Source organism: Labrus mixtus, chromosome 17 (assembly GCF_963584025.1).
Source record: "Labrus mixtus chromosome 17, fLabMix1.1, whole genome shotgun sequence".
NCBI classification, from domain to species: Eukaryota; Metazoa; Chordata; class Actinopteri; order Labriformes; family Labridae; genus Labrus; species Labrus mixtus.
The window spans coordinates 16,098,746-16,125,056 of NC_083628.1; the positions used below are offsets into that span (position 1 = coordinate 16,098,746).

Below are 26,311 nucleotides of genomic sequence, written 5' to 3' on the forward strand. Positions count from 1 at the left end.
TAAGCAGTGAAATCATAATTACAAATTTGACTTGTAAAACGTTGTCCCTCCCCTCCCAGCTCATCATCTTCATGTGGGCACATCTGTGCTCCACCAGAGAACACAGCGGCGAGCGCACAACCACGCAGGGTAAAGGTGCAGATAGCTTCTCTCCACCTTCAGATGCAAAACGAGAGTAAGCTGCACCGAGCACAGACAGTTTTCTGGGTGTGTTTGCGCCTGAATATCGTTAGCACAATATGCTTTTTAAATTTGACCTTGAGACAGAGCAGATGAAGAGAGTAAATGATGCATATTTGTTTTGTGCTATAATATCAACAATCATTTTTTAAACAGACCCGGAGTGTACTAATTATACCTCTGCTCTATAAGCCTCTTTCACTCTCAGTTCTCTCATTGTATGTTACCCAGCCCACAATGAATGATAGACGACAGACTGGAAAGCCTGTTTTTGGATGCTAACCTTCTTGATGAGATTGTATCATTTTCATAAATAGTGAATTTGATTAACTGTTTCACAGATGGACAAACTTGCTTAGGTTTGCGGCCCATCAGTTTTCCATTATTGTGCATCTGCCTCCAGAGAAAGGGAATGAATCATATTGATTTTCTTACTATCCCTTGTGATGCTGCAAAGAGTACTGGGAGATAAGCTATAAATCCTCGCTGCCGTTTACATGTTCATACGTGAGATAATGTGCGATGGCATTTATGTTGAAAGAAGAACATCATTTCTGAGTATGGAACATTTAAAAAAAAGAAAATGTGTGTGAAGGAGAGAGGAAGCAGCTTTTTTAATTGAACATTTCTTACCAGAATTCATGAGGCAAAGCAACTTGATTTTGTGTTGTTTTTACTGCTCACTGCAAGCCCTGGGCTCACATGTACATTCTTTTGAGGGCTGGAGATTTTATCCTGCAGAGAGGAGCATATGTCTGCTTCTGTGACCGCCTGTGGGCAGCAGGGCTAAAGACGACGTAGCATGTTACAGTGTGTCTCCATGCTTCCGTGTCTGCAGATCTGATACATGTGTTTATCAAAAACATGTTCCTAAGTCATTTCATATGGATTATTTGGGTGCATGTGCATTCACCCACACAGGTAAAGACTCTTTGTATTTGTGCGTGTTTGTCTTGTGCCTGTCAGCGCGCTTTTGTGAGTTAGTACATGTCAGCTCCAGAGCCCTCTACAGTCCTGATTCATGACACGGCAGATTTGGTAGTCAGTCAGTCAATGTCACGATAGGGCAGAAGCTCCTGCCCCCCACCACTGAGCCCCCCAAGCCTCCCAGCCTCCCAGGCCACAATTGCAGATACTCTGACATATAACGTCCAACGCTGCCTTACTGAGTCACACTGCAGTGACCTCACAGTGACTTCACTGTGGAGTTTGCACTTAACTTACTTGCCAGTCCAGTAGAGGTTGTGTTTGTCATATTGATGCTCTGTATGTATGTGCTTTATTCAATGTTTTTCAATTAAAGCCCCTAAACAATAGCGATTTGTTGCCTCACTCATTGTTTCTGAATGTTAAAAAGCTTAGGCAGAGTTCACAATGAACACTTAATGAATTCTTCCTCATACTGACAATATTCTAGGGGTATGTTTTTCCTTTTTTCTCTGTGCTTTCAGCAGTATCATTATTTGACCTTGATATAGATTATTGTGTGTTGAGAGTCTTAAATAAGCATACATGAAGATAATATTTGTACCTTTAACATGCATTACATAGTCCTACATGTGTCAATATGTTTATGAACCAGTAAGGCTCAGAAGTGTGTTTTAAGATTGTAAGGACAGCATCTTAGGACTCTTGTAGGTCCTTAAAAATGACAAGTTTAAAGTTACTAGATGCAGAGTATCATTGAACAACACTCTACAACAAGCAGGATTTCTTTTTTTGTATTTCATGCCATACCGAGTTAAGTTAACCGAGGACAAGCTTTTATACAGGATCATAAATAATGAATACTATCAAAAATGTAAGATAAACTCTCAGTTCACTGAGCTTTATGATGCCTGCAACATACATAAATGAAGTCTTGAGTCTCTTTGAATAAATCTCTTTTTCCGAATATAGCGAATTAAGACAGTCATTCAAATGAGCTTAACAAGCATTTTTAAGGAAATGAATGGCCATATATTAAATATGCTTATAATTATTAATATGAATAATATGTTATTTAACCATTTTGGCGTTTTATTTAAAAAGAGCCCAAATGTAAAGATAAGTTCCTGCTACAGTCGAATTTGATCAGACTGAGTGTTAGCAAAGTCCCAAGCTAACCGCAGCAACCCCAGACTTGGCCTGGGATCACCTCAAATGAACGAGTGACAGATGGATGGGGGAGGATAGAGTGATAAACTGACAGATCGCGAGGAGTTACGACAGTGTCTCATCTACTGAGGGAGCGGCACAGGGAGGCTTCGTTTCCCACATGTGTAGATTTCAGTGCATGTTTTCATTTCTGTTCGGTAAGGAATGTTTTGAAAAGAGGACAAACGAAAGAAATCATAAGAAATGAACAAGAAATTAATAATGAATCTGATTCTAATAGTTCAATATGACATGCTGATTGATAGATGGATGCACCCCAGGCTGGGTATAAAGATTTATATAGCTAATAGGATGGACATAGATTTATAGAAGGACGGACAAGCTGTATTTTAAATCTGAACTGATCTGAAATTGCTTCGTTGAGTTTGAGCCCGACACTGCATCCCCAACAGCCCCGGAGGTGCTGCTCTGTATCTGACCATGACCTCTGACCTCTGCCTGTGGCGGTAGAACAAGTGAAAAAGAAAATCTCCCGGTGGGGATTCATTGCTCTAAGACATCTATCTCACTCATCACACACGGATTGTCTGCTTTACAACGTGACTTCTCTCCCAGCTGGTTCTCACCCCTCCTCTCCTCATCCTTCTCACTCTCTCCTGACCTCCACCTCTCCATTCCACCGAAACAGTCACATTCACAATAATGCACGTTTCTCATAGGGTCTGTAGACCACAGTACTGATGTAAGTCTTATTAACACCAACAAACACTGATAACGAGAAAAACTGAACATAGATGAGAACCTGGAGAACCAGTTAGAGGTTATTCTAATGATTATTTGTAATCTCAGGCTACTGCTATGCTATTTATAACATATTCTTTAAAGCAGCCACATAAATAGAAAAAAATGAACATCTGACTTGCCATTCAAATCTTAATTTATACCAATTATTCCTTTTATATAGCTGAATGTCAGTGTGGACATAAACAGACTTGCCAAAATGCATGGCTTTAATGTGAATGTGCAGACATTATTCCTTCAAACCTCTAAAATCCTTTTAACCTTTTAACCTGCCCTCATTGGCCTTTCATGTTCTTGTTTCCCTCTTCTTTTTCCCTCTCAGCTCCACACTGCTACCCCCCCCCCCCCTTTTCCCTCTCACTCATTCATTCTCTCATCATTACCCTTTTATGTCCTTTGTCTCCCTTTATTTTCTTTCACACTATCACACTCCCAATCCCAATGGACGCCCTCTCTGTCTCCTACCTCCTCCTCCTCCTCCTCTTCCCTATCCATCACTGTTGCTCCTCCCACCTCTGACTGCTTCCTCCTGTCATAGTGATTGTATATTGCCCTTATGGGAGGTATAGTGCAGTCGTTTACCATGTGTAGCCGAGTGCTTTGCATTAGTTATGCACACATGACTTTCAGACATCGTGGCTCCCTCGCTTCAATTTGTCCATGCTTATCTTCTTCTCTTGTCTGTCTTTGCACTTTTAGTGAATCCTAATGCACCATTTATGAGGCGCTTGCTTTGCCCCTCTCCTCACCTTTCATCCAGGACCTTCAAAAACAGGTTCACTCATTTTCAATCAGAGTTCTAAATATATATTTTATTTATTCATTTAATATAAAAGCATGATAGCTTATAGCTTAGCACAAATAATCAGTGTTGAGACTATCTGCTCCCTTATTGTAACATTTTATTAAGTTGAATAAGTACATCATCTCATGTACATCCCATGTGACCAGTAGCTTCCTGGAGTCTCAGCTGGTTGCCAAAAAACGTTTCAGATGTAAGAAATATACCCACACTTCCCCCTTTTTTGAATGGAAATTTTGTTTCCACACTATATTGTGTGCTTTATTGAGCTTAAGAAGTGCTGATGTGTGAATTGAAGGCAACTTGTGTGTGTAAAATGAACTTAGCTTACTGTTAAATGTTAAGAAAGATGTCAACTTCGATAAAAGTGAATCAGTGATTTGTTAATAATTACTTGTAGTTAATGTTAACATTAACATTGGTATTATCAAGAAAGAACAAAAACATCAACCGCTTGCAATTTCATAAGAAGATTTGATGACAAAACTCCAAATTACACTCAAGTCTGTACTGAAAATCTACAAATAATGGAAACCTTTTTGATATATAACTACTGTCTTCATTCTAGCTGCGCTCAAGAAGTACCTTCATGTAGGTCAAGCAGCATTTCACAATAAAAGTGCCCGAGGCAGAGACAGGCATTTTGGCTCATTTTTTGTAAAGCTCTCTCACGTACAGGAGGCAGTATGCTCTTGCTGAGGCTGTCTGCGATCCACTTTAGCATGTAAGAGTGAGGTCTGGATGTTTACTGAAGAAAAAAACTATAATTTACTGGAAGTTTGCAGTTTGGACATATTTGGTTAAGTATATGAGAGACATATCGATCTTCTTTAGCAGCCTAAATGAAACATTGAGGTGTTTGTAGTAGTACAATAAAATGGTTATAATAGAAAACCCAATTCAGCATTAGGCCAGAGCATTGAGCCTCTCTGAAGGGATGCTCCAAATGAAGATTTTAGAAGCTATTAAAAGTGAGAGGCTCAGCACACATATAAGGTCAATCACATCAAGTCCCAGCTGATCAGATACAGCAGAAATCAACTTCTAAACCATGCTGTGCTTGTTCTATGGAGCCTATATCTTTAAGTTTATTGGACAATCACAGACGGCATGTGTTCCAAGCAACTTTATGGCTTTGGCCAATCAGGACCGAGCGTCTAGGCAAATAGCTTCAGGGAAATTACAAAGGGGACTGCACAAGCACCTGGTATGAATTCAATCCTCATCTCATGTCCCCTGCTGTAGTTCAAGTATGAGCCGCTTGAATAAAAACTGAAGCAGCAGTGCTCTTATCCACTGTTAATGGATTAGTTTAGGGCTTTTGATGTTATGTCATGCTAATTATAATCTCTACCCATGCAGGCATGGTTTCCATTTCATCCAGTTTAATGGTCCGTTTTTTTATTATATATTATCTCCGTGTTAGGGGTGCATGACTTGTCCAATGACAATGACTTTTCAATGTCATAGTAAAAAAATCAGAGGTCATTAATAAAATCCATAATGGCTATCTTATGTGACTGTTTTCCATAAGGTATGTCCAGTTTCATGAGGAGATGTTATGCATGCTGGACACTAAACGGAAATGTGTACCACTAGTGCTGACTTATCTAAAGATCTCCTTCTATGAACAGGGTCTCTGGGTTACTTACATATATTTCCTTTGAGCCCAATTTGTCTCTGGACTAAAAAAACACTCACTAGCTCTGTAGTTTTTCTGCCTTGCTGGCATTATATCAACTCCTCATTGGAGGATTGAGAGATTAAATGGTATAATAAGCTTAAATACACCAGATCAATATCTTTTACTTGTGCTCTTCCACCTCGGTTTACAATTGTTGCAGGATCAATAACATTTGGCAAAGAAGATGTGTCAGTAGGCTATGGATACAACACATTTTTCAGTGCCTGATATATGTTATCAACATTTAGGTAAACGTACTTGGTCAGCCTGATATACAGTATTATATTATCACAAGCACACCCAAAAAACTTGACCCTGACACCTTGGGAAGTAATGGCAGTGCTTGATCTCTACAGTGACCTAACCCGGACACTTATCTCCCAAAGATTAATGCTAGATCATTTGTGCCCTCAAAGACCTGTTAGTCCCACTTCCTGTGTGCTATTAAAATATCTTTTCAGGTATGCATTGCTGGCAGGGAACTTGACTTTCGTTCGGTTACTGAGACAAGGTGGGGAGCCCAGAATGTCAGCACAGAGTTATGACGTCAGGAGCAGACACTGAGGGACAGCTCTACCCAAGATGCTTTGCTATGAGGGTTTCTGCAGTGCTCATAAATATTGAAAGGTTATGTAAAGAGAGAGAGAGAGAGAGAGAGAGGAGGCAGATTGAGGGAGAAGGGGGGTTGCTCAGAGCTATGAGATAAGCGAGAGGTTGACGGGAGTAATGACACGAAAAGGGTGGATATGATGTGTGGCTGAGCCGGCTGAAGAAGTGCTCGTGAATCCAGGAGTTCAGGGCTGCTTCGCCGTGTGTCACATTACTTTATTGTTCCCCGCTGTCTCTCTCTCTCTCTCTCTCTCTCTCTTTCTCTCTCTCGCTCTCCTGTGTCTCTTCTTTTCTATGCTGCAGGCAGAAATGCTTAAAACAGAAATAGAGTTGTAGAGACAAAAGGAACAAGAGATCATGGAGTAAGAAAATGTCCGTGGTCGTGTCACCTGGTCGTGACAAAGGCAAAGAAAACGCTCAGAAAGGAGATGCACTGGTGCATATGTGCACAGTGCATCTGCAATCTACAGGATTATTCTCAGGAGACAGTAGATTATGAAGTTTGGCTTTGGACTCAGAAAGTTAAATGGAAGAATTATAAATTATGCAGTTTAAGGGGGACTATAACAGTGTTTCTTCTTTTGGCTGCTTCACACTTAAACCAAGAGTCTGAGTACCTGCTCTTTTTTCCATAATGATTATTAATATAAAGATTTCTGCAACATGTTGTTCAGTTAAACATTAAATCATTACAGATGTATATATTTTTCTTTCAAGATAATTTGATGGACTTGCATTTATTGGATAGGACAGCTGAAAAAGACAGGAATAGTGGGGCGAGAGAGTAGAGGGTGATATGCACCAAACACCGTCAGGGTCGACACTAAAAACTGCAACCAATGTGATGAGGTGCCTGCTCTGCCAACTGAGTTAAACCATCTCTCTAAAATGATATTATTTTAAATGCTTGCCAAAATCATTTTGGTGCCAGGAAGTATCATATTTTATCCTTGAATGCCACCATCAAGGCAGAGAACAGGTCATGTAGTATTAATGTTGCACACGATGTATGAATGTGTGTGCAGTGGTTAAATATGCAAGTGCCTCTGTTCTCATCATCTTTTTGCTAGTTCTTTGTGTGTGTGTGTGTGTGTGTGTGTGTGTGTGTGTGTGTGTGTGTGTGTGTGTGTGTGTGTGTGTGTGTGTGTGTGCAACTGTATGCATTAGTGTGTGTGTGTTGTTATTATCCTGTGTTTCAGACCAGGTTTAATAATCAAGTAGTAATGGCCAACACAATAGAGGTGTACAACTCCAGAAAAACACCAACAAATGTGTAAAGAATACATACCCGCATGAATTAAAAAAAACAAGAAGCATTATTTGATTGTAATGGGTTGCAGAAGCAGTGGCCTGACAGTGGCTATAAATATTTCAGTTGCTCTGCTTTAGCATCGAGACAGAGAAGAGAACAGGAAGATCCTCGTTTTGATGTGTCTCGTCCTTGTTTCACAAGAAAAGAGACATATTGATCCCAACAGAATCGAATCATCATTTGTCAGTCTTCAACTCGTTTTGATTTAAACATACAGAGGAGAAAGGCGTCAGATGCAGAAGCCTTTTGTGCACATGAAGCTGGTTCCACAAAGACACATTGGGTCTTGATACATGTAGCACTCCTCTGAAACCTGCAGTTTGTATTAACAGCCGCTGTTTGGGCTCCTGAACACTCACTGCAGTATGGATTATTTCTGGATTGTTGTGTGTTTAGTCATTGTTTGTATGTGTAGTCTATGTACAGTTAGTGCTTTGTTAGATTAGTGTCAGGATTTGGAGCATGCACCCCAAGATGACATCAGACATCTTTTTGGACCTCTCTTATTAGATTGTGCAGTTGATTAACTTGCGTGTAAGCTCATCTGACGTCCCTGTGAGTGTTAGATCTAAGTCAGAGGCAAACAGTCTGTCTTTGTACAATCTGGAGAGCTACATAAAAGCCGCACCGCAAAAAGCCTCTCGCTTCACAAGCCATTTATTTTAGATTATGTCGTACATTAATTAATACATTACCACAATATGTTAAAAAAAAAAAAAAACAGCCTATCAAATGCGGTCTTTCAATTTAAAAGTTACCTTTTTTAGTCATATTTCCTACATGTGTGGGTGGACATATTTTCTAGCTGAAATTAGATGCAGGATGCTTTTCTAAAATATGATGTAAAATTGGTCTCACACTCACTCTCCGACCATCCATCCATCCATCAGTATTGGATCAGCTCCCACTTTGTAGAGCTTTTGTGGACTGTATTGATTTTTCATTCTCAAGGCTATGACTTCATCTTGCCAGGCATATAGACATGGTCTCAAATGATCTCCACTCTCCTGGGCAAGGAAGTTAAAGTCCGGCTCTTCATTTATGAATAGAGACTATACTATCATTTGAATGTTGTATTTATTCAAAGGAAGTATTTATTTTTGTACACACAAATTGTTTATGTTGATTGTTTTCCTAATCAAAAATACCAATAAATATGAATATTATGTACTGTGCAGGAGGCAGCTGTGGCTCAGTGGTAGAGTTGGTCCTCTCACAACCGGAAGGTAGGGTCCACAGCTCCTGCAGTCACATGTCGAAGTGTCCTTGAGCAACACACTGAACCCTAAATTTGCTCGGACAGATGCTTCTGGTCCCCTTTCCGAGAGACTCAGATTGAGCCAATCGCAACCGTTACATGGAGGCAGGTTTAAGCTCTGTTTAGACATTTCTTTGTAGACACCCAAACTATAGCTCTTCCTGATTTGGAACTTTTGAAACATACCATTTTTTTTTAAGATTAGCCAAAATGGACAGCACTTCATTTTTTTATACGGATTGTAAGTGCTGGCTATTATGTCATGTGATGCAAACATCTATTAACTCTATTGAAATACGTGCAGTATGGATTTAATGTCAGAAGTAGTAGTTACATGCCTATCAACATACTTTTACATGACACATTTCTCTGCTTTGATTGGTTGAATGTTTAATTGCTTCTTTGTCGATGATTCCTTTGGAAAACTGAAAATGAACTTACAGCTTGCTGTTAGGAGCAAGGCTACATCATTTCTCGTGCCCTTGTCGAAAGTGAGGATCTCAGGATGCAAGGTGTAGTATTTAAAAATACCTCCAGACACTGTCGCTGCTGGTTTACTTTAGATGTGTCACTGTAATTGCGCTGATCAGCTTTTTCCATTAACTCTGGGCCCCCCTGACAAGGTAATATTTCAGAGTTAGAGGTCTAAGCTGAGAAATTGGGAATGACTGATGCAGAGGAACCGAGTGGGAAAGCAGAAAGAGTGGCAGTAATATAAGTGAAGACGTGATAAATGAAGCGACTTGTTTTACAGGTCCCTGTGTGGCACAGTGCCATGTTTAGAGGTTGCTTTCTCTCATGCCATTGAAGGCTGGTCCTACCAAAAGAGCCTGTAATAATCACATAAGCAACCAATGACCTTAAAGATGCTTTTGGATAAAGTGTTTCTATCAGTCTCGTGAGGGTGTGAGGTTTCCTGCTACCATGGCCTTCAGATCATTTGTAATGTATTTGTGTTTAAATCTACCTAATATTGTGGGAGTGTTGACATTGTTATATTTTGTGTTCAGTTATTTTTCACGTGTCTGAGAATGCATCAGTCTTTTGTGGTAGAAGTGGGTCTTTGTTTAAACCCACGAGGGTTCATTACTGTGATCCATCTCCCTCCCTGTTGCTGCCAACACTTACATACTGTGGCATCTTTGCAGCTATTTTTAGCTTGAAGTTTTAGCGTGTGTCTACATGTAATTTGTCTTTATATGCATTGGTTTTTTTAAGCTCTATGTGAACAGGTTTCCTTTTTTTCTCTAATAACAAGTAGCCACAATTTTTCATTTGCATTAAAAAGTCCAACAGTATTCACCATGATGCACCCAAAATACACTCTGCAATTGCGAACACAAACACACAGATGACTACCTACTTTACTAGCGTCATATATTTTGCAACCCTGTCATCTGAGGGTTTAATGTTTCAGAAGAGAGATAAAGAAGTGACGTTTTAGATCACCTCCCTCTTTTTAAAAAAACGTATCTAAAAACGTGGGCTCACTTTGTCCCTTTCGGTTTTCCGTAGTAAATCCACGGTAGCGTCTTCCTGCAACCCGAGTAATGGAAAATGACACTGCTGTGCCTTTGAATGGCTCACTTCACTCTGATGGTGCGTTCCATTTGATCTCTGAAGTCAACTTAGGCCCTGTGTCCACCTAGTGAGTTTTTCTTAGCTCCAGCAACTTGTTTCAATTGTTTTCAATGAGGAGAGAGCGTTTGTAGCAGCACGCGGCTCTCTGGAGGAAAAGTGCAGCGCCCAGTGTCTTTTTTCGGCTCGCTCGACATTTTTGAGAGGCAGCTTCGAACGCTCAAGTTCAAAATCTTTCAGCTTTTCAGAAATGTGAAAATGTATGATATTCCTCATATTTTTGCCTGTCTTGTACACACATCCTCTTTGCTCCGTGTCTGATGGGGTAAAAACTATCTCAAATATAAAACATGTAGCAAAAAGCAACAGAGCCAAGCCGGTCATACAGCAGCGCCTTTCTTCTCAGTGTAAAAACACTTCATACGAGAGCTCCTGAGTGCACGGGGTGTCACAGTTTCAGATAATTCTACAAGCACCTTCCAAGTAACAGTGCAAACAAGATGTTTGAATGATGCATGTTGAGATGTGAGAAGAAATCTAAGCTTGAACTCATTTAAAAACCTGAAGTGACAGCAGCTGTCACTTTGATAACAACACATGTCCAACATTCTGCCAATGACCTCAGTCAGAGGAGAGCCACAGAGCACAAAACCATCAAATGCATCCAGGACTGAGTTTATGAGGGTCAGATTGAATGTGTGTTTTCCTCTCTCTCAACATGCCCTGAAAGAAGGAGTGTATGTGAAAATGAAGAAGACTGCAAATATACAGCACTTTGCATGTATTTAAACACTTACAATCTCAGATTATTCAGTCAATCAACTGGTAACATTTATACCAACAGCTACTAACACGACCGCTTTTATTTTGATCCAGCCATATGTGTGACTCGTTGTTTTGCATGAGGTGTTGATGATCTTGTGAGAGAGAGGTTTCTATCAACCTGCATTTACAAGACCATTTGTGTGTTTCAGCATTAGTGTGCTCTGTTTCAAACCTCGCGTGTGTGAAAAATTCAGGTGCCCATTATAGAATGGCACAGATAAAACTGATTAAATAGCAAACCCTGAAATGAAGTGCTCTAACCTTTTTGCTTTTAATATCCATGTGTGTGTACTGTGTACACGGTTATAGCGGTTTTGCTTCAGTGTTATCTCTCGCGGTATAAATATCTTAAGTCTTTTGGCCTTTGTCTGTCTGTGTGATTATTTTTGGCTCAGCATTATATGAGTCTGTGTTTCACTGTGAGGATGTATGTGGGTTGCCCACACAGACACACAGAAATGAAATGTGTCACGAAACACAGCTGACATAAACCATGACAACCCAGTAGAAAGCAGTAGCAGCTGAATAATATTCCGGTATGTATAATAACGTTTGGTTTGGTGCTGATTGTTGTCAGCTTTGATGAATTTAACCTGCTGACATAAGTCATTCATAGCATATAGAAAATAAATCAAAATGCTAGAACGAGAGTGCAGCAAGTGCACACAGGCAACTAATAGAGATAAAGATAGCGTTACTGCTCTCTGACCTTCCTTATTTTTTGTCTTAGGTCAGCTTTTCCTTCATTGCCAATAAGAATATTGTGCCACAGGCTAGCTGTCCCTGGCTAAACTTGAGGCATTAGTAAGGTGCTACTAATGCTGGTTGATGACACAGTCAGTGTCTGTTTGGCAAGATTTGATGTGCAAACTGACTTGCAGACAGTTAGCTTCCTACACTGCACTTTGTCTATGTGGTCTTTTTTTTATGGTGAAGTCACACATAAAGATGAAGTTAATGAGGAAATGTGGGGAACAGAGAGGAGATTAGTTTCTGAGAAGTGTTAGGTTGGAAACAAATGTTGGCCACTGCAGCTGGTTGAGCCACCTAGGAGTTCTGTAAAGCCACACTTTTGACAGTTTAACATGGTCCATATTTCACACTGTGCTCATGATAGCTAAGCATGCCAGCTGGTATGTAGAACAAATGGACTCAAAGTTGCACTAATGCCAGGCGCTGATGGCCTAGCGGTTAGCTCACACCCCATATAATGTCTATTGTCCTCCAAGTCGGTGGCCCGAGTTACTGTAAAACTCAATTTGCTGTATGTCATTCCTCACTCTCTCCCTCATGTCCTATTGTATCAATTGGCCTACAGTGTTGATTTTTGGGCAAAAAAAACCCAAAATAAACCTGACAAAAGTTTCACTTATGTTCTGACACTTGTAGACATGACATTGAAGTACGAATCCTTTCAATAAACCATTTGTGCTATTGGCAATGTCAAGTCCAGACAGAGTCTTGATTAACTCTAAATCAGAGACACATGTCGCTGCATTTCATCCATTTTACATGATGCTTTTTCCCCCCAATGCTAGCCATTAACTGTATGGTCACGTCTTGTTGTTATGTTGGTAGAAGTGGCTTGTCTTCTGTGCTCATATGGTTTAGCACTGATGTGTCCGTCCGGTCAGCATTGTGGGCTCAGAGAGGTCGGCTGAAGCCTGAGGAATACAGCTCTTTAATAACAGAGTAAATATGTTGTTTGTGTACATCATTGTGTACACTTAACTTATTTCCTCCTCACTTTGTTTGTGTTTCCTCATCAGCTGCCGTGGGGTTACTCATAGCAGTCACCTGAATATTTGCTCTGATTTTAAAGATATCAGCAAATCTCTGTGTTTAAGCCGAGGTGCTCTATAGAATTTTTGAGCGATTGTGAAATTTGTTTAAAATACAGTAACAAAGCCATTGGCAGGTTTTCTGTTTTTAATCGTATTTAAATCTTAGGCCATCTGTAGATCAATTGTTGGATTCACTTATTTTGCATTGTCATGATTGTTGTTTGTTGCTTGTGGTTTTCGGCACCACGGAGTCGAGGCCTTGAGTTTCTACTCATGAACATTTGGTATTTTTCACTCTCATGTCCTCACTTGATCTTTTATATATATATTAGGGTTTTATCTAATGTCCTGTTTCCTCATATATTCATATATATTTAACTGTACATTCATAAGTTGGTCATCATTTATAATGGTCTAAATGAGTTTCTGTGGTTGTTAAATCAAATAGTATGTTGGTCATGAATGTTTATTACGGTGGTGTCAATCCGAGTTATTGTCTTATTTTTGGCATAAAGAGCCCCTTATATTTCTTGACTTTAGTCACAAACTGTAACTGACTTACTATCTTTATTTTTTGCCCTTTTCATGTAAGTGTATCACTAAATATTCTGCCATTTGAGCTGCTAGAACTCCTAATTTTACAAGAACCCAACAGCTTTGTTTTAAGATTACAATTCAAGCACCCAAAACAATGCATTTCCCCTCATTCTTTAACTTTGAATCATAATACAAGAAACACGTGCTTCAGGACCGAGAGGTTTCCTGAGGCAAACATTGAAATGAATTGAAAATCTGAAAACCTCCTGCACATATCAGTTTGTGGCTTTCACACGGCTTGACAAATAATCGTTGCATCTCCTGTCTTACACACAGAAGAAAATAACTTCTTAATTACAGCAGTCACTTGAGGCCGTTGACAATTGGATATAGTGTGGCATGTCCAAAAATAGCTTGTGGAGGCCAAAGAATATCACCACAAAAGCACCAATGACTTAGCTCCACACTGTTTTCAAACTTGAACACTAATTTATTGAATCCAGAAAAATATGAGGCACAAAAAGCAAACAAATAAGTAACAAGTCAAGTGCCAGGAAAGACATCAAAGATAAAAGAAAATAAGTCAGTGTGAATGTAAAAAGAGGAACAGGTTAAGAGAGGTTAATGAGAAAGTGAAAGAAACCAAATGAGATGATGTTATCTGTTAATATCAGAAAATAAAGTAGAATGTGAGAGCCAGAGAAAGAGGGAGAATAGCCTGAATTAAAGAGGCAGCAGGAAAAGGATAATCAGAATTTAGGTAGAGGCAGGGATGAGCAATGCACAGCGAGGTGCTTCAGTAATCTGACAATTTAGTGAAACTGGCACCATGATTACAAACAATTACAGGTGAGCTGCCAGGATATGACGTCCAGCTCTAACCTCTGCGATAGAAAAGGGAAGGAGGGAGGGAATGCTAAAAGAGAGGTTGAAGGAAGTGAACAGAAAGCAGCAGAGCGCAGAGGAAAATAGATTTCAACCTGACAGCAACATGAGCTCAAGCTGGTGCAGATTGAGTTTCTGAAAGGTGGTGAGGCAAGATTTTTCATTTTCTACTAAATGTGGTCAGTACATGGCCCACGCTGTAGTCCTCAATTCTCTCCATCTCACACACACACACACGCACACACAGGCAAAATTGGACAGCACTTATTAACAATCGCATGCTGCAGATGATTAATGCTCTGGAAACTGGTTCATGTGGTGGGGTCCTGGTGAGAAGGAGGGGTGGATGCAGGTGGAGCCTATACACACCTAAAACATGCAGTACAAACACCCTGGGTTATTCTGTCAGTGACATTGCCGGTTTGAAGTTGGGTCTCTCAGAGCCCTCAGGCTCTCGGTAATCTCTAAGCTCTCATGTTCAAAGACATGAGATAGTGAATAGATCCTACACAGACACTTTGTGGTGGGTGGCAAAAAAAAGGAACGAAAAACAAAAAACACTTGTATGGATAGAATTGGATACAAGCCAATTTGTATTTGAAATATATAATAAGTGGGCGGTTTGTTTGCATTTGCATGTTAACCTGTCATGCAGCAGATGTCGGCTAGCTGAATACCTATTTGAGTCTAGCCAGCTACTTAATTGCATGAATTTTTGATTCCATTTAAAAAGCTTTCATTAACGAGTTGCAATTTGCTATGCATGAACATTTTACAACCACCAGCCTCCATTTTAAACAATGCAATACTTAATAATGCAGAAACATGCCTATCTTTCATAAGCAACCCTGCCCCGACATAGTCAAAATGAACGTGTGTGTGTGTGCGAGTGTGTCTGTGCCCTCAGATGAGAGGTTGTGTCCTGCAGAGTAGAGAGCTAGTCATCCTCAGTATTAGACAAGTGGAGTATTAGCAAAAGAATTGATGACAAATCATATTAGCAATTGCACTGGCAGGACATCCTCATTAGATGGGCCAATCCAGAACACATCAGTGGCAGCAGTTTCACAGAGTTATGTCCAGTAAATAAAACAAATGTTCACCAAATGTGCTGAAATATCCGTATACCACACCGATGCTAATGGACCCCGAAGAACAACAGCTGAATCATATTGGTTTTCAAAGCTGTAAAATGCACAAGATGCCCAGTCGCTATTATAATGACTATACTGTTTAAATAGGGAAGGAAAATGTAACAGAATACCAATTAAGCAATCATGTTTCTATTCCTGAGAGCTTGCATATGTAATGTCTAGGCAGCCTTTCTCCCCACTGGTTAGCCCATCTCCTAGTCTAATTACCCTTATAGAGGGGGGATATTTTATACTTAAATACTTAATGATTTTACCACCTTGTTAATGTGGGACACTATGCCGGCTTCAGAAAAGTGTGCAAGGTTTGCAGTTTCCCAGAAAGCCTTGGTCTCAAATAGAAACTTGTTTGTCAGATTTATAATTCAAGGGAGGTCAATCCACTTTTTTAAAACATGAAATGAATACACAAGGAGAACCTTGGAGGTAAAATGAAAACTAGAAAAAGATCTTTGTACGTTGAGATTTCATTAAGCAGACTTTCATTGAGAAAAGAATGACGGTATGAATGAATCTTTCTTAAAGATAAAGGTTACAATTCAAAACCAAATAATCTGGTCTATAAATACCTATAACTGGACAATAAATACCTGATATAAAAAGAGAAAGAGAGAGAGAGAGAGAGACTGTACACCTGTTCATTCATACCCAGGGCAAAATGATGCTGTGTTAGATCCACAGTGAGAGCCTGCTACTGTGCATAAGTTGTGTGTTTCCTTCTGTTCCAGGCTTTGTAAATAAAATGAGAAATTAGGAATATGTGGTTATGAAAAAGCAATTTCATTAAATCACTATCCTGGAGCATGCCTGTGTGTGTTGGCACCTTGTCAAAGAATATTTTTCCTAGATTGTCATAAAATGGACAGTACAGTGAAAAGCGAGTTTAGATAGATAGATAGATACTTTATTGATCCCGAGGGAAATTCAAACTTGAAAACTGATCCCGAGGGAATTTCACTCTCTGCTTCACCAAGCTCACAGTAATGACATAATCGTTGGTCTTCTTCACTTCCAGCACTGTATATCAACCAGTTTCAATATGTAACAGTATAGTATCCCAGAGCCAAACTGGACCCAGAGAGAAGGAAATCCTGAGATTGTTTCAGAAAAGGGCATCAAATAATGGCAGACATTTGGAATCCAAGGTTAGGGAAGAGAGCCAAAAAGCTCACTTTATTTGTAAGATACCATTTGTTAGTTTTTCCATCAGCACAGAAATCAGATGAGGAAATCAGAGGGCAGCTGAAAACGAGTCTATTGGAAAGGGCTGGTGAATCTTTTACTTTGAGTGTAATTAAACCACATGAGAATAACAGCTCAAACTGATGCATCATTTTGCCGGTGAAAGGAGTGGGAGGAGGGTCAAGAGGACAGAAGACGATGCAGTATTTCCTCCGCAGGGCATCGGAAACATCTCATTGAAACAGGTTGGCCATATGACACTATTGGCTATTGAATTAAAACAGAGGTGGGCGTATAAATACTGACACACACCAAGCTTTCAGACGGGCTGCAGACGATCAGACGGGCAAGACAGCAGAGCTCGTGGCTGAGCGTCTAGCGTGTGAATGCCTGCCGGATTCCCAGTGTGGGCGACTCTTGACTGTGAGGAGTCTGACGTGTTTTGGGAAGTTGGGCCGATGGATGTAGTATCGTATTTCCTGCAATAAGCCTTGTGTCCTGCCTTAAAGACATTGTCATCCTTACTGAAACTGTTTTAGCTTTTTAACCTGCATGGATCTTTTGGTGCCCCTATATCCTGATATCAAGGACTTGTGGATCTTTTTTGAGAAACACATTTCCATCAGATATATAAATATTCCTATGGAATCTTTGTTTCACTATCATTAACTTGTGACTTTTATGGTGGATGACACATATATGTGTGCTCTTTGTCTGTAAAGTTCCTCTGTTTTACAAGTTGTTTAGCACTCAGAAAATGTCTACTCACGGTCCTCCTCTGTTCATTGCAGGCTGACACAGCCACCAGCTTCCTGCGTGCAGCTCGTTCAGGGAACCTGGACAAGGCTCTGGATCACATCAAGAACGGGATCGACATCAACACATCTAATCAAGTAAATATGTTTCATTTAGCTCTTCTTAACAACTATGTTGTCTGTGTGGGTAAAATAACTCCACCCACTCACTTCTACTACTAAACAAAACAGATAATTAAATCCTGGCTCACTTAAATCAATTAAACATAGATTTAGTATTCCAAGTACTTGTGAAAAATACAAGCCCACACAGGAGAGCCCACTACATGCGTGGTGACTCCTTTGTGCTCTTGATTAAAAACAGTTAAACTAATATTAAAATATGCAAAGACACAATTAGGACATTTAGGACTATGTGTTGTTTTTCATTTGAAGTTTATGGGTAAACATGTGGAGACCTTTCTACATCTGTATTTCAATTCACATGAAAAACCATTGGCAACAAGTGAGGAGACAAAAATCTCGTAGTGTAATATTTTGTTAGCCATGTATATCACACAGGCCATCAAATAGTCAGAAAAAAAATGAAAGAGTGCTGCTGAACTCGCGCCCACAAGGCCAGAGAACTTTACAACAGCATGAGTTATTAATGTTCCTCAGGATAAATTTCCAATGGTGCCGGTCGAGATGATATATTTATTACAACATTGCTGGAGCAAAAAAAAAAAAATCCACCTAATAAGTTCTTCTACCATGTAAGCCCCCTTCAATTCATACAGTGATGACCAGAGGCAGCATATTGGTAGAAGTGAATCGTTTTGTCCAGCTGGTTCTTCTGCTCGCTGCCACTTGGCTACTTTTATTCCTTTTTTTTTTGTGTTATTTGGATACATTAACACATTCTGCAATTAAATACATTCACTGATTTAAAAGAAGAAAGCAATGTTATGAAATAGAATTTTATGTCTTGCAAAAAAAAAAACAGTATGAGAGCTTATAGAGCCATTTCTTACCTAACTGCGGGACTTTCTTACCTAAAGTAAAAAGGCTTTTCCATAGTAAGGAGGTCATGGTTATGAAACAGACTGATGACAGAGTGGTACTAACAAACTTCATTGAATTCCTCTGAGAAAGAACAAACTGTACTCAATTTCTTTTAGAGGAATTTGAAGAGGGATTTATATGTACCACTTAATGCCACTTCATTTTCCAATGGACTGTAATTCTGCTGTACTAGCAAAAGGGTGTGAAATAAAAGACAAAAAAGAAAATGAAAAATGAACCACCGCCAGACCTCCTGATTCTTCATCTTTGTGTAAAGTGGTTAGCATAAATAATTAACTCTATTAGATTATAAGTCTCTCCATCTTCATCCCTACAGTTAGCTCCCTTACACCTTGTTGCATCATGACTGTAACACAGCTATCCCGCGCTGTTTACTATCAGGATCCATGAACATGATTGTGTGAATGTGACTGGGTGTGGTAAACACAAACACAAGCATACCCGTACATTGTTGTGCTAAGGATGCGTGTGTAGTGGGAGCGACGGTTGGTAAATGAATGGACAAGTGCTTTTATTGTCAGACAAGAGAGAGGCATTAAGGAGGGAAACCAGACTCCCACAATCTGTTGTGTTACTGATGCGCGCAACACTTACAAAACATGCACCCCGAGAGAAACTACATGAGAAAAAGAGGATAATGAAATAAAAGGAGGTATTCTCTTCACCCATTTCTCAAGGGTTGTCAACATTTTCATATTAAGATTGTTGTCTGCCATGATTGTAAAATGTTGATATGATCGACAATAATTGTATTTCATGCCCTCAACCATAGGATCATTTTCTTTTTGTGATGCTGAATCTGTTTCCTTTTTGCAGTTTCTTCCGTCATTCTGTCTTTTTCATTCTTTCCTCTGTCTTTCTTCTGTCTGTCTTTTTTAGGGACTTCTTTACGACTATATTGACTTTTTTTTTTACTGCTGCAAGGACAGAGAGCTTTTTTTTTCACATCTGATTTATGTGATTCTGCAGCAATAACCTGTCCTTGCTGTCTAGTTACAAACCTGCAGGCTCTCGTCGGTGCACACTCTCCATCTCTCTCTCTCTCTCTCTCTCTCTCTCTACTCTCTCTCTCTCCATCTCTCTCTCTCTCTATCTATCTCTCTCTCTCTCTCTCCATCTCTCTCTCTCTCTCTCTCTACTCTCTCTCTCTCCATCTCTCTCTCTCTCTCTCTCTCTCTCTACTCTCTCTCTCCATCTCTCTCTCTCTCTCCATCTCTCTCTCTCTCTCTCTCCAACTTTCACACTCCCCCACTCCCTTCATTTATCGAGGTCTCTTACCACTGCTGTTCTTTTATTTGTGTGACTGTATATGAAATCATAAAATCCACAGAATGAAATACATAATGTGAAAGACATGTAATGCCTCTCTAGATTTAACAGTGTGTGTAACGGCCACTGATGTACAGTTTGTTTCCCATCGCACTGCGCATGCTCACAGAGAGACTGTGTTACCCATTTCAATTGAGTGGCACCGCAGTATAATGGGAAGTCTTAGAACAGTGAAGATAGTGGAGACTCCTGGTGGCCAGGTTGGTTACAGCAGGCAGGTTGTAGCTCAGACTTAACTTATACAATATTCAAAAGGCCAGTTAGTGACACAAAGACAACCAGAGAGAGACAGAATGACAGAGAGACCATGTTTAAATAAAACAGATTGTCTTTCAGACCCTCCACTCTCCTTGTGGCTTATTTTGTGTGGACTGTGTACTCCTGGTGTCATTGCTCTGTTAGTTATTTTTAACAATAACTAAACAGGTTCTGCACAGGCATGTATTGCAGTGTGGATGTTTGACATGGGACAAAAGCATGCAGTACGTTTCTCTTTTTCATCCCTTTCCTATAACTCTGATGGATTATGAACTTGAGAGTCTGATGGTGTTCAGACAGAAGTCAGACATATTACAGTCTGGTTTCTCCGACCGCTACACTAATAGCTCATTTAGTCAATTCTGAAAGGTTTTCAGATACTTTATGTTAATGGTTGTGGTCGAGACCACACTGCTTACAGCCAAGGAGAGGACAAGGCTGAAGGTTGTGAGAAGAACAGCTTTGGCACACTGAGATTTCTGAGTGATCCTTGCACAGATCCTTTCCTTTAATTGATTTAGGAGGGTAGAATGTGAGTGTGTGTTTTATTACATTAACTGGCAAGACCACTGCTTATCTCATTAAGTTGTCCTGAGATGTGGTATCGCTTGTCAGTAAAAGCAGACTGTCATTATAATAATCCTGATAATTAACAGGACTATTATGCTGTTAAAATAGTCATAATACTAGATCAGAAGGGCAATCATTTGTACATAAACACTAAAGACTTTACCTAAAGGTGGACATAACTTTTGAGAAAACACTTCATCCTATCTGTCTGTGTCTTTTGTCTCTGATTCGACTATATCGCTCTGTTTTCCCCCTCAGAATGGTCTCAACGGGTTACATCTGGCCTCCAAAGAAGGTCATGTCAAAATGGTGCTGGAGCTGCTACATTCTGGCATTGAGCTTGAAGCCACCACCAAGGTATTTTATTTGTATATGTGCTTGGTAATCTGAAGTAACATTGCATTAAGAACCAAAAGTGTCTGCTTTAACTGCCCACTTTAGCTTCTCTCAGGGCAAATCTTTTAGAACCGCTGCAGCAAAGAACCTTCAGATAAACTGGCATACCTATTACGCACTGAAACAGCAAAAACAAAGTTTACAAATCAGCCTCTAATTTGCAATAAAAAATCATTAAAAACAATAATGTGAACACAATCTGAGCGAGTCATTAGGCTTCCCTAAACATCTGTTTTAATCATATAAACGGCATGAATACAAAACGCTTTATGTATTTTAGTGTTGAGCTCTTACTGTAAGAAATCTAGGTCATTACCTTGCAATTATTTTCATCTCATTCACTCTAATTTTCCTCTCTCTCTCTCTTTCTTTTGTGTGTGTGTGTGTGTGTGTGTGTGTGTGTGTGTGTGTGTGTTTCTGTGCTTGTGCTTCCAGAAAGGGAACACAGCTCTTCATATCGCAGCACTGGCAGGGCAGGAGAAAGTGGTGGCTGAGCTTGTCAACTACGGTGCCAACGTTAATGCCCAGTCACATGTGAGTCCCCGCAAGCTGTGTGTAACAGAAGTGTGTTTGCCAAGAGTGTTGTGTGTGAAACGATTGTATTTTATTTTTTTTTGTTTCATTTGTGTGGTTGTATAAGTAACACCTGCAAAAGAAGCTGTACATAAACGAACATACACTACCTCTAGTGTTTGTCACTATATGAAACGTGTTTTTGCCCCAACAGAAAGGATTCAGTCCTCTTTACATGGCAGCACAGGAGAACCACTTAGAGGTGGTCAAGTTCTTGCTCGAGAACGGTGCCAATCAGAGTCTCCCAACTGAGGTAGGTGCCTCTTTAGCCTGAGTGTTTTATGTTTTGTCAGTTTGACTTTGTCCACATCAGCTGTATTAATGATTGATTATGTCCTGCTTAAACATCTAGGGTGTGTATGTGCTGTTACACAATGTGTGAAAGGAAGTGTCTCCATTCCTTTCTCGCCTCCTTACCTCTTCAACCTTTGTGACGTCTCCTATTTTCATTCCCTCGCTTGCCCTCTCTTAGGATGGCTTCACTCCGCTGGCAGTAGCACTACAGCAGGGCCATGAAAACGTTGTGGCACTTCTCATAAACTATGGCACGAAGGGCAAGGTCCGCCTCCCTGCGCTGCACATCGCTGCTCGAAACGATGACACGCGCACAGCTGCAGTGCTCCTGCAAAACGACCCAAACGCTGATGTTCTCAGCAAGGTATACTCTCACTGAGACTGCAACGTCTTGTACCATGGTCTACAATGACAACTGACATATTCCAGAAAAAAGAAAAAAAAGGAAGAAACACATTGCATGAGCAAATATCTTAAAGAAGCAATTTGGTTGCACAACTTTTATAATGCTGTTTCTAACCAAATTAGCTTTTTATTCACATTGGTGTAAAATGCATCATGCACTGTTGTTACCTTGTTTTCTAACAGAGATATAAATAGATGATAATTATCCTAATTTGCCCTTTTTATTATCACACGTTCTCATCTTGTCTCTCTCTGTAGACCGGTTTCACGCCTCTCCATATTGCAGCCCACTATGAGAATATGAGTGTTGCTCAGCTGCTGCTGAACAGAGGAGCCAATGTAAACTTCACCCCCAAGGTCAGTTTCTCTCAGCTGTAAGAATGAAACACACACCTGAAGAGTGCTTCAAACATTGTGTGCAGAGAGGAAAATATCATACAGGAAACAGGAATCTTAATAAGTGCACTATTCCTATGCATTTAGTCGTTTTTTAAGAGATACATTTCATTATACTGTTTCCCTTTAATGGAAACCAGTGATTAATAAAGCTGGTTTAATTTCTTTGCTTGCTTGTCTAGAATGGCATCACCCCCCTTCATATAGCTTCCAGGAGGGGAAATGTGATGATGGTCAGACTACTGCTGGACAGAGGAGCACAGATTGATGCCAAAACTAAGGTACCAATTAACCATTTTCCTATATGTTTTTTCCCTTAGTTGTCTTCCCTGCAGACTTCCTTGTTTGTATCTCTGATTTATCATCATTAAACACCTTTCCAGTTGCTCCTCCTCTCTCACTCTTTCTGAACTCATCTCTTTGCAGGATGAGCTGACTCCTCTTCACTGTGCAGCCAGGAATGGCCATGTTCGTATCATTGAGATCCTGCTGGAACACGGGGCTCCCATCCAGGCTAAAACCAAGGTGGATTAATTCACTGATATACTGCAGACGCTGTGTCTGTCTTTTTTAGACATTTCTATCTTTGGGAGCTGTGACATCATCTGTGATCATTGAAGCTTACTTTTATGTGCTGGTTTGACTTTGTGAATGTTGAATCTGAACCTTATAAAACTACTGAAGGAGATTAAATCAGACATTCAGCTCACAACATAGCTTGCTAGTTACTTGTAAATTCATGCAAATGGTGGCCAATTAGATGAAATCCAGATTCCTGACACGTTGATCTGTTTACAGAGCAGCTCAGATTGAAGCCTTATCAGTTCTGAGGTTTTCCCAGCTGACGTCTCTGTTTTCCTGACCACAATGAATAAACTCTCAATTAGTACCAGTCTAAACTATCCACATGATTCATGTGATGTATTTACAAGGCTTTTCTTTGGAACAAATCTATCTTCATCTCTCCTCCACCTTTTCTCTGTGTCCCATTCAGAACGGTCTGTCCCCCATCCACATGTCAGCTCAGGGGGATCACATGGACTGCGTCAGGCAGCTACTGCAGTACAACGCTGAGATTGATGACATCACGCTGGACCATTTGACCCCTCTTCATGTAGCAGCCCACTGTGGTCACCATCGGATGGCCAAGGTCCTTCTGGACAAGGGGGCTAAAGCAAATGCACGTGCTCTGGTAGGTTTTCTGTTTTGTTGTTATAATTAGTAGACAGTGACTTTAAACATCAAGATGGTTATAGAGACTGTCTTAAGTCTATTCAGAACTACATGTTGAAAGAACTGTCATTCAGATGTGATCCAATTATTGTCTTTGAGTCTTTTTTTTGTAAAACTATAGAAACATTTGCTTGACCATTGCAACGTTTTGTGTTATAATATGGTCGTGTAACGCAGAACAGGTTCCTAAAGTTGTGAACTTTTCTCTGTGTTTCCAGAATGGCTTCACACCTCTCCATATTGCTTGCAAGAAGAACCACATGCGGTCCATGGACCTGCTGCTTAAGCACTCCGCTTCACTCGAAGCTGTCACAGAGGTGAGACCATGTGACCACCAGAGACCAAGACTCAAAATGATAATGATGTAGTGTGAAAGTTTTTACCTTGGTGACATTCATGAATCAGGTCTTTTTCTCTTTTTTGTAACAAGCCTCTGTTTGACTTTGGTATCTGTTTTTATGATTTCTCACAAACAGTAAAGCGATGGCAGCAACATGTGTAGTTTAAACGTTGGTTTGGAAATAGCCTGATGCAATGCAGGTGTCATCTATCTTAATGTTTCAAAACAGATTTTTGACAGGGATTAATGATTATAATGTGCTTAAGCATCGAAGGGTGCTGCTAATGAGCCAGAACATGACTTGACTTCTTGGTAATACCATAATACTGATCCTTATTGACCTTCTCTGTCTGGGTTTCTGTTGCAGTCTGGACTCACTCCTCTTCATGTAGCAGCTTTCATGGGCCACTTGAACATAGTAAAGAACCTGCTCCAGAGAGGGGCTTCACCTAATGCTTCCAATGTGGTGAGAACCCCTTTTCGAAAAAAACAAAACTTCACGTATTGCTCTGAATTTTATATTTCCCCATCGATCACCTTCAAACATTGATGATTGAGTTAACTGATGTTTTGTTGTAGTTGTTGTTTCAAGAAATGTAAGTTCAGATGTTAAAGCAAAAGGTTTCCTGTGTGTGTGTTAACATTTTTCAAGGCAAATTCCACGCTGTGAATTCAGTAATTGATTACATGAGAGGATTAATTTAGCATTTAACCGGTAGCCATAGATGGATTAAGTTTCTTAAATGCCTGAACAGAAAGCCGGTGTTGTCAAAGGCTGATTCTTAATTGGCTGAAGTTATCTCCAAATAACTAAAATGAATAGGCTGGTCTCACTAATGAGCCTGATATGAACAAGGTCGAGTTTCAACAAGATTTAGTACAAAGTGCAAAAAATGAAAAAAAAATGGTCAAGAACGGTCTGTCCCACATCCACATGGCAGCTCAGTTGGAGGTCAAGATGTGCTGAACTGATAATATATGAGCACAACCTGTTTTTTAGTACAGGCTTGTACTAAAGTAGTATGCCCTGAAGCACTTTATTTATAGATTGAACCTGTTACTGTTCAGCAACGTGTTGGTATTAATGTACAAATTGAAAATATCAGTTACATACAGGAGTGTGACTGTTCAATAGTTAGTGTGACTGTTGTCCTGGTTTTGTCTTCACCAGAAAGTGGAGACTCCCCTCCACATGGCCTCCAGAGCTGGCCACTGTGAAGTTGCTCAGTTTCTGCTGCAGAACGCAGCGCAGGTGGACGCCAGGGCTAAGGTAAAAGCTTAAGTTTAAGTGGCAAAATGTTTCAGGTGGATTGCCTTTAGCTACTCCTTCATAGCCACTGTTCAATATAATTATAATAAAACACAAAGTGACCTTCTTCTCCTTGTGTTCAGGATGACCAGACACCCTTACACTGTGCAGCCCGCATGGGCCACAAGGAGCTTGTCAAGCTTCTCCTTGAGCACAAAGCCAACCCAGACTCAGCTACAACTGCAGGCCACACACCTCTTCACATCTCTGCACGCGAGGGACATATCCACACTATTAGGATCATGTTGGATGCTGGAGCACAGCAGATAAAGATGACAAAGGTAGAGTAGAATCCATGACAGGAAAAACACTGACTACTACGCTTGTAAATAAAGACAAAGGTTATATTATGCATGGAGAACTTACTGCAATGACTGCAATTACTGCAACGACTACAAATTGTGTTTTTGTGTATTTTTTCTTCTCATTAATGTTTTTATGTTTTTCATTTTCATTTTTTTTTTGAGCAGAAAGGCTTCACCCCTCTTCATGTAGCCTCTAAATATGGGAAGGTGGACGTTGCTGAGCTCCTTCTGGAGAGAGGAGCCAACCCAAATGCAGCTGGGAAGGTGAGTCACTGTGTGCCTCCTGTAGTTCATCTCTTTTGAAGTACACAAAAATAAAAACCAATAAAGCACTCTTTATAGAGGCTTGAAGTGAGCAATCCAAATGTGGTCACATTGTGATGTATTTGGGATATCAG

General features: G+C 40.1%; 1 protein-coding gene across 4 annotated transcripts in view; it reads left to right on the forward strand.

The window, feature by feature from the left end:
• The window catches only part of ank1b (ankyrin 1, erythrocytic b), a 77,885-nt gene that overhangs the window by 19,983 nt on the left and 31,591 nt on the right, over positions 1 to 26,311 (forward strand). For all 4 annotated transcript variants that reach the window (XM_061061118.1, XM_061061119.1, XM_061061120.1 and 1 more), the window contains exons 2-15: positions 17,477 to 17,578; positions 20,921 to 21,019; positions 21,494 to 21,592; positions 21,786 to 21,884; positions 22,104 to 22,289; positions 22,589 to 22,687; positions 22,909 to 23,007; positions 23,153 to 23,251; positions 23,721 to 23,918; positions 24,178 to 24,276; positions 24,667 to 24,765; positions 25,471 to 25,569; positions 25,692 to 25,889; positions 26,079 to 26,177. In XM_061061118.1, coding sequence (XP_060917101.1) covers positions 17,477 to 17,578; positions 20,921 to 21,019; positions 21,494 to 21,592; positions 21,786 to 21,884; positions 22,104 to 22,289; positions 22,589 to 22,687; positions 22,909 to 23,007; positions 23,153 to 23,251; positions 23,721 to 23,918; positions 24,178 to 24,276; positions 24,667 to 24,765; positions 25,471 to 25,569; positions 25,692 to 25,889; positions 26,079 to 26,177 — 1,674 coding nt within the window. The remainder of the gene's footprint in view (positions 1 to 17,476; positions 17,579 to 20,920; positions 21,020 to 21,493; positions 21,593 to 21,785; positions 21,885 to 22,103; positions 22,290 to 22,588; positions 22,688 to 22,908; positions 23,008 to 23,152; positions 23,252 to 23,720; positions 23,919 to 24,177; positions 24,277 to 24,666; positions 24,766 to 25,470; positions 25,570 to 25,691; positions 25,890 to 26,078; positions 26,178 to 26,311) is intronic.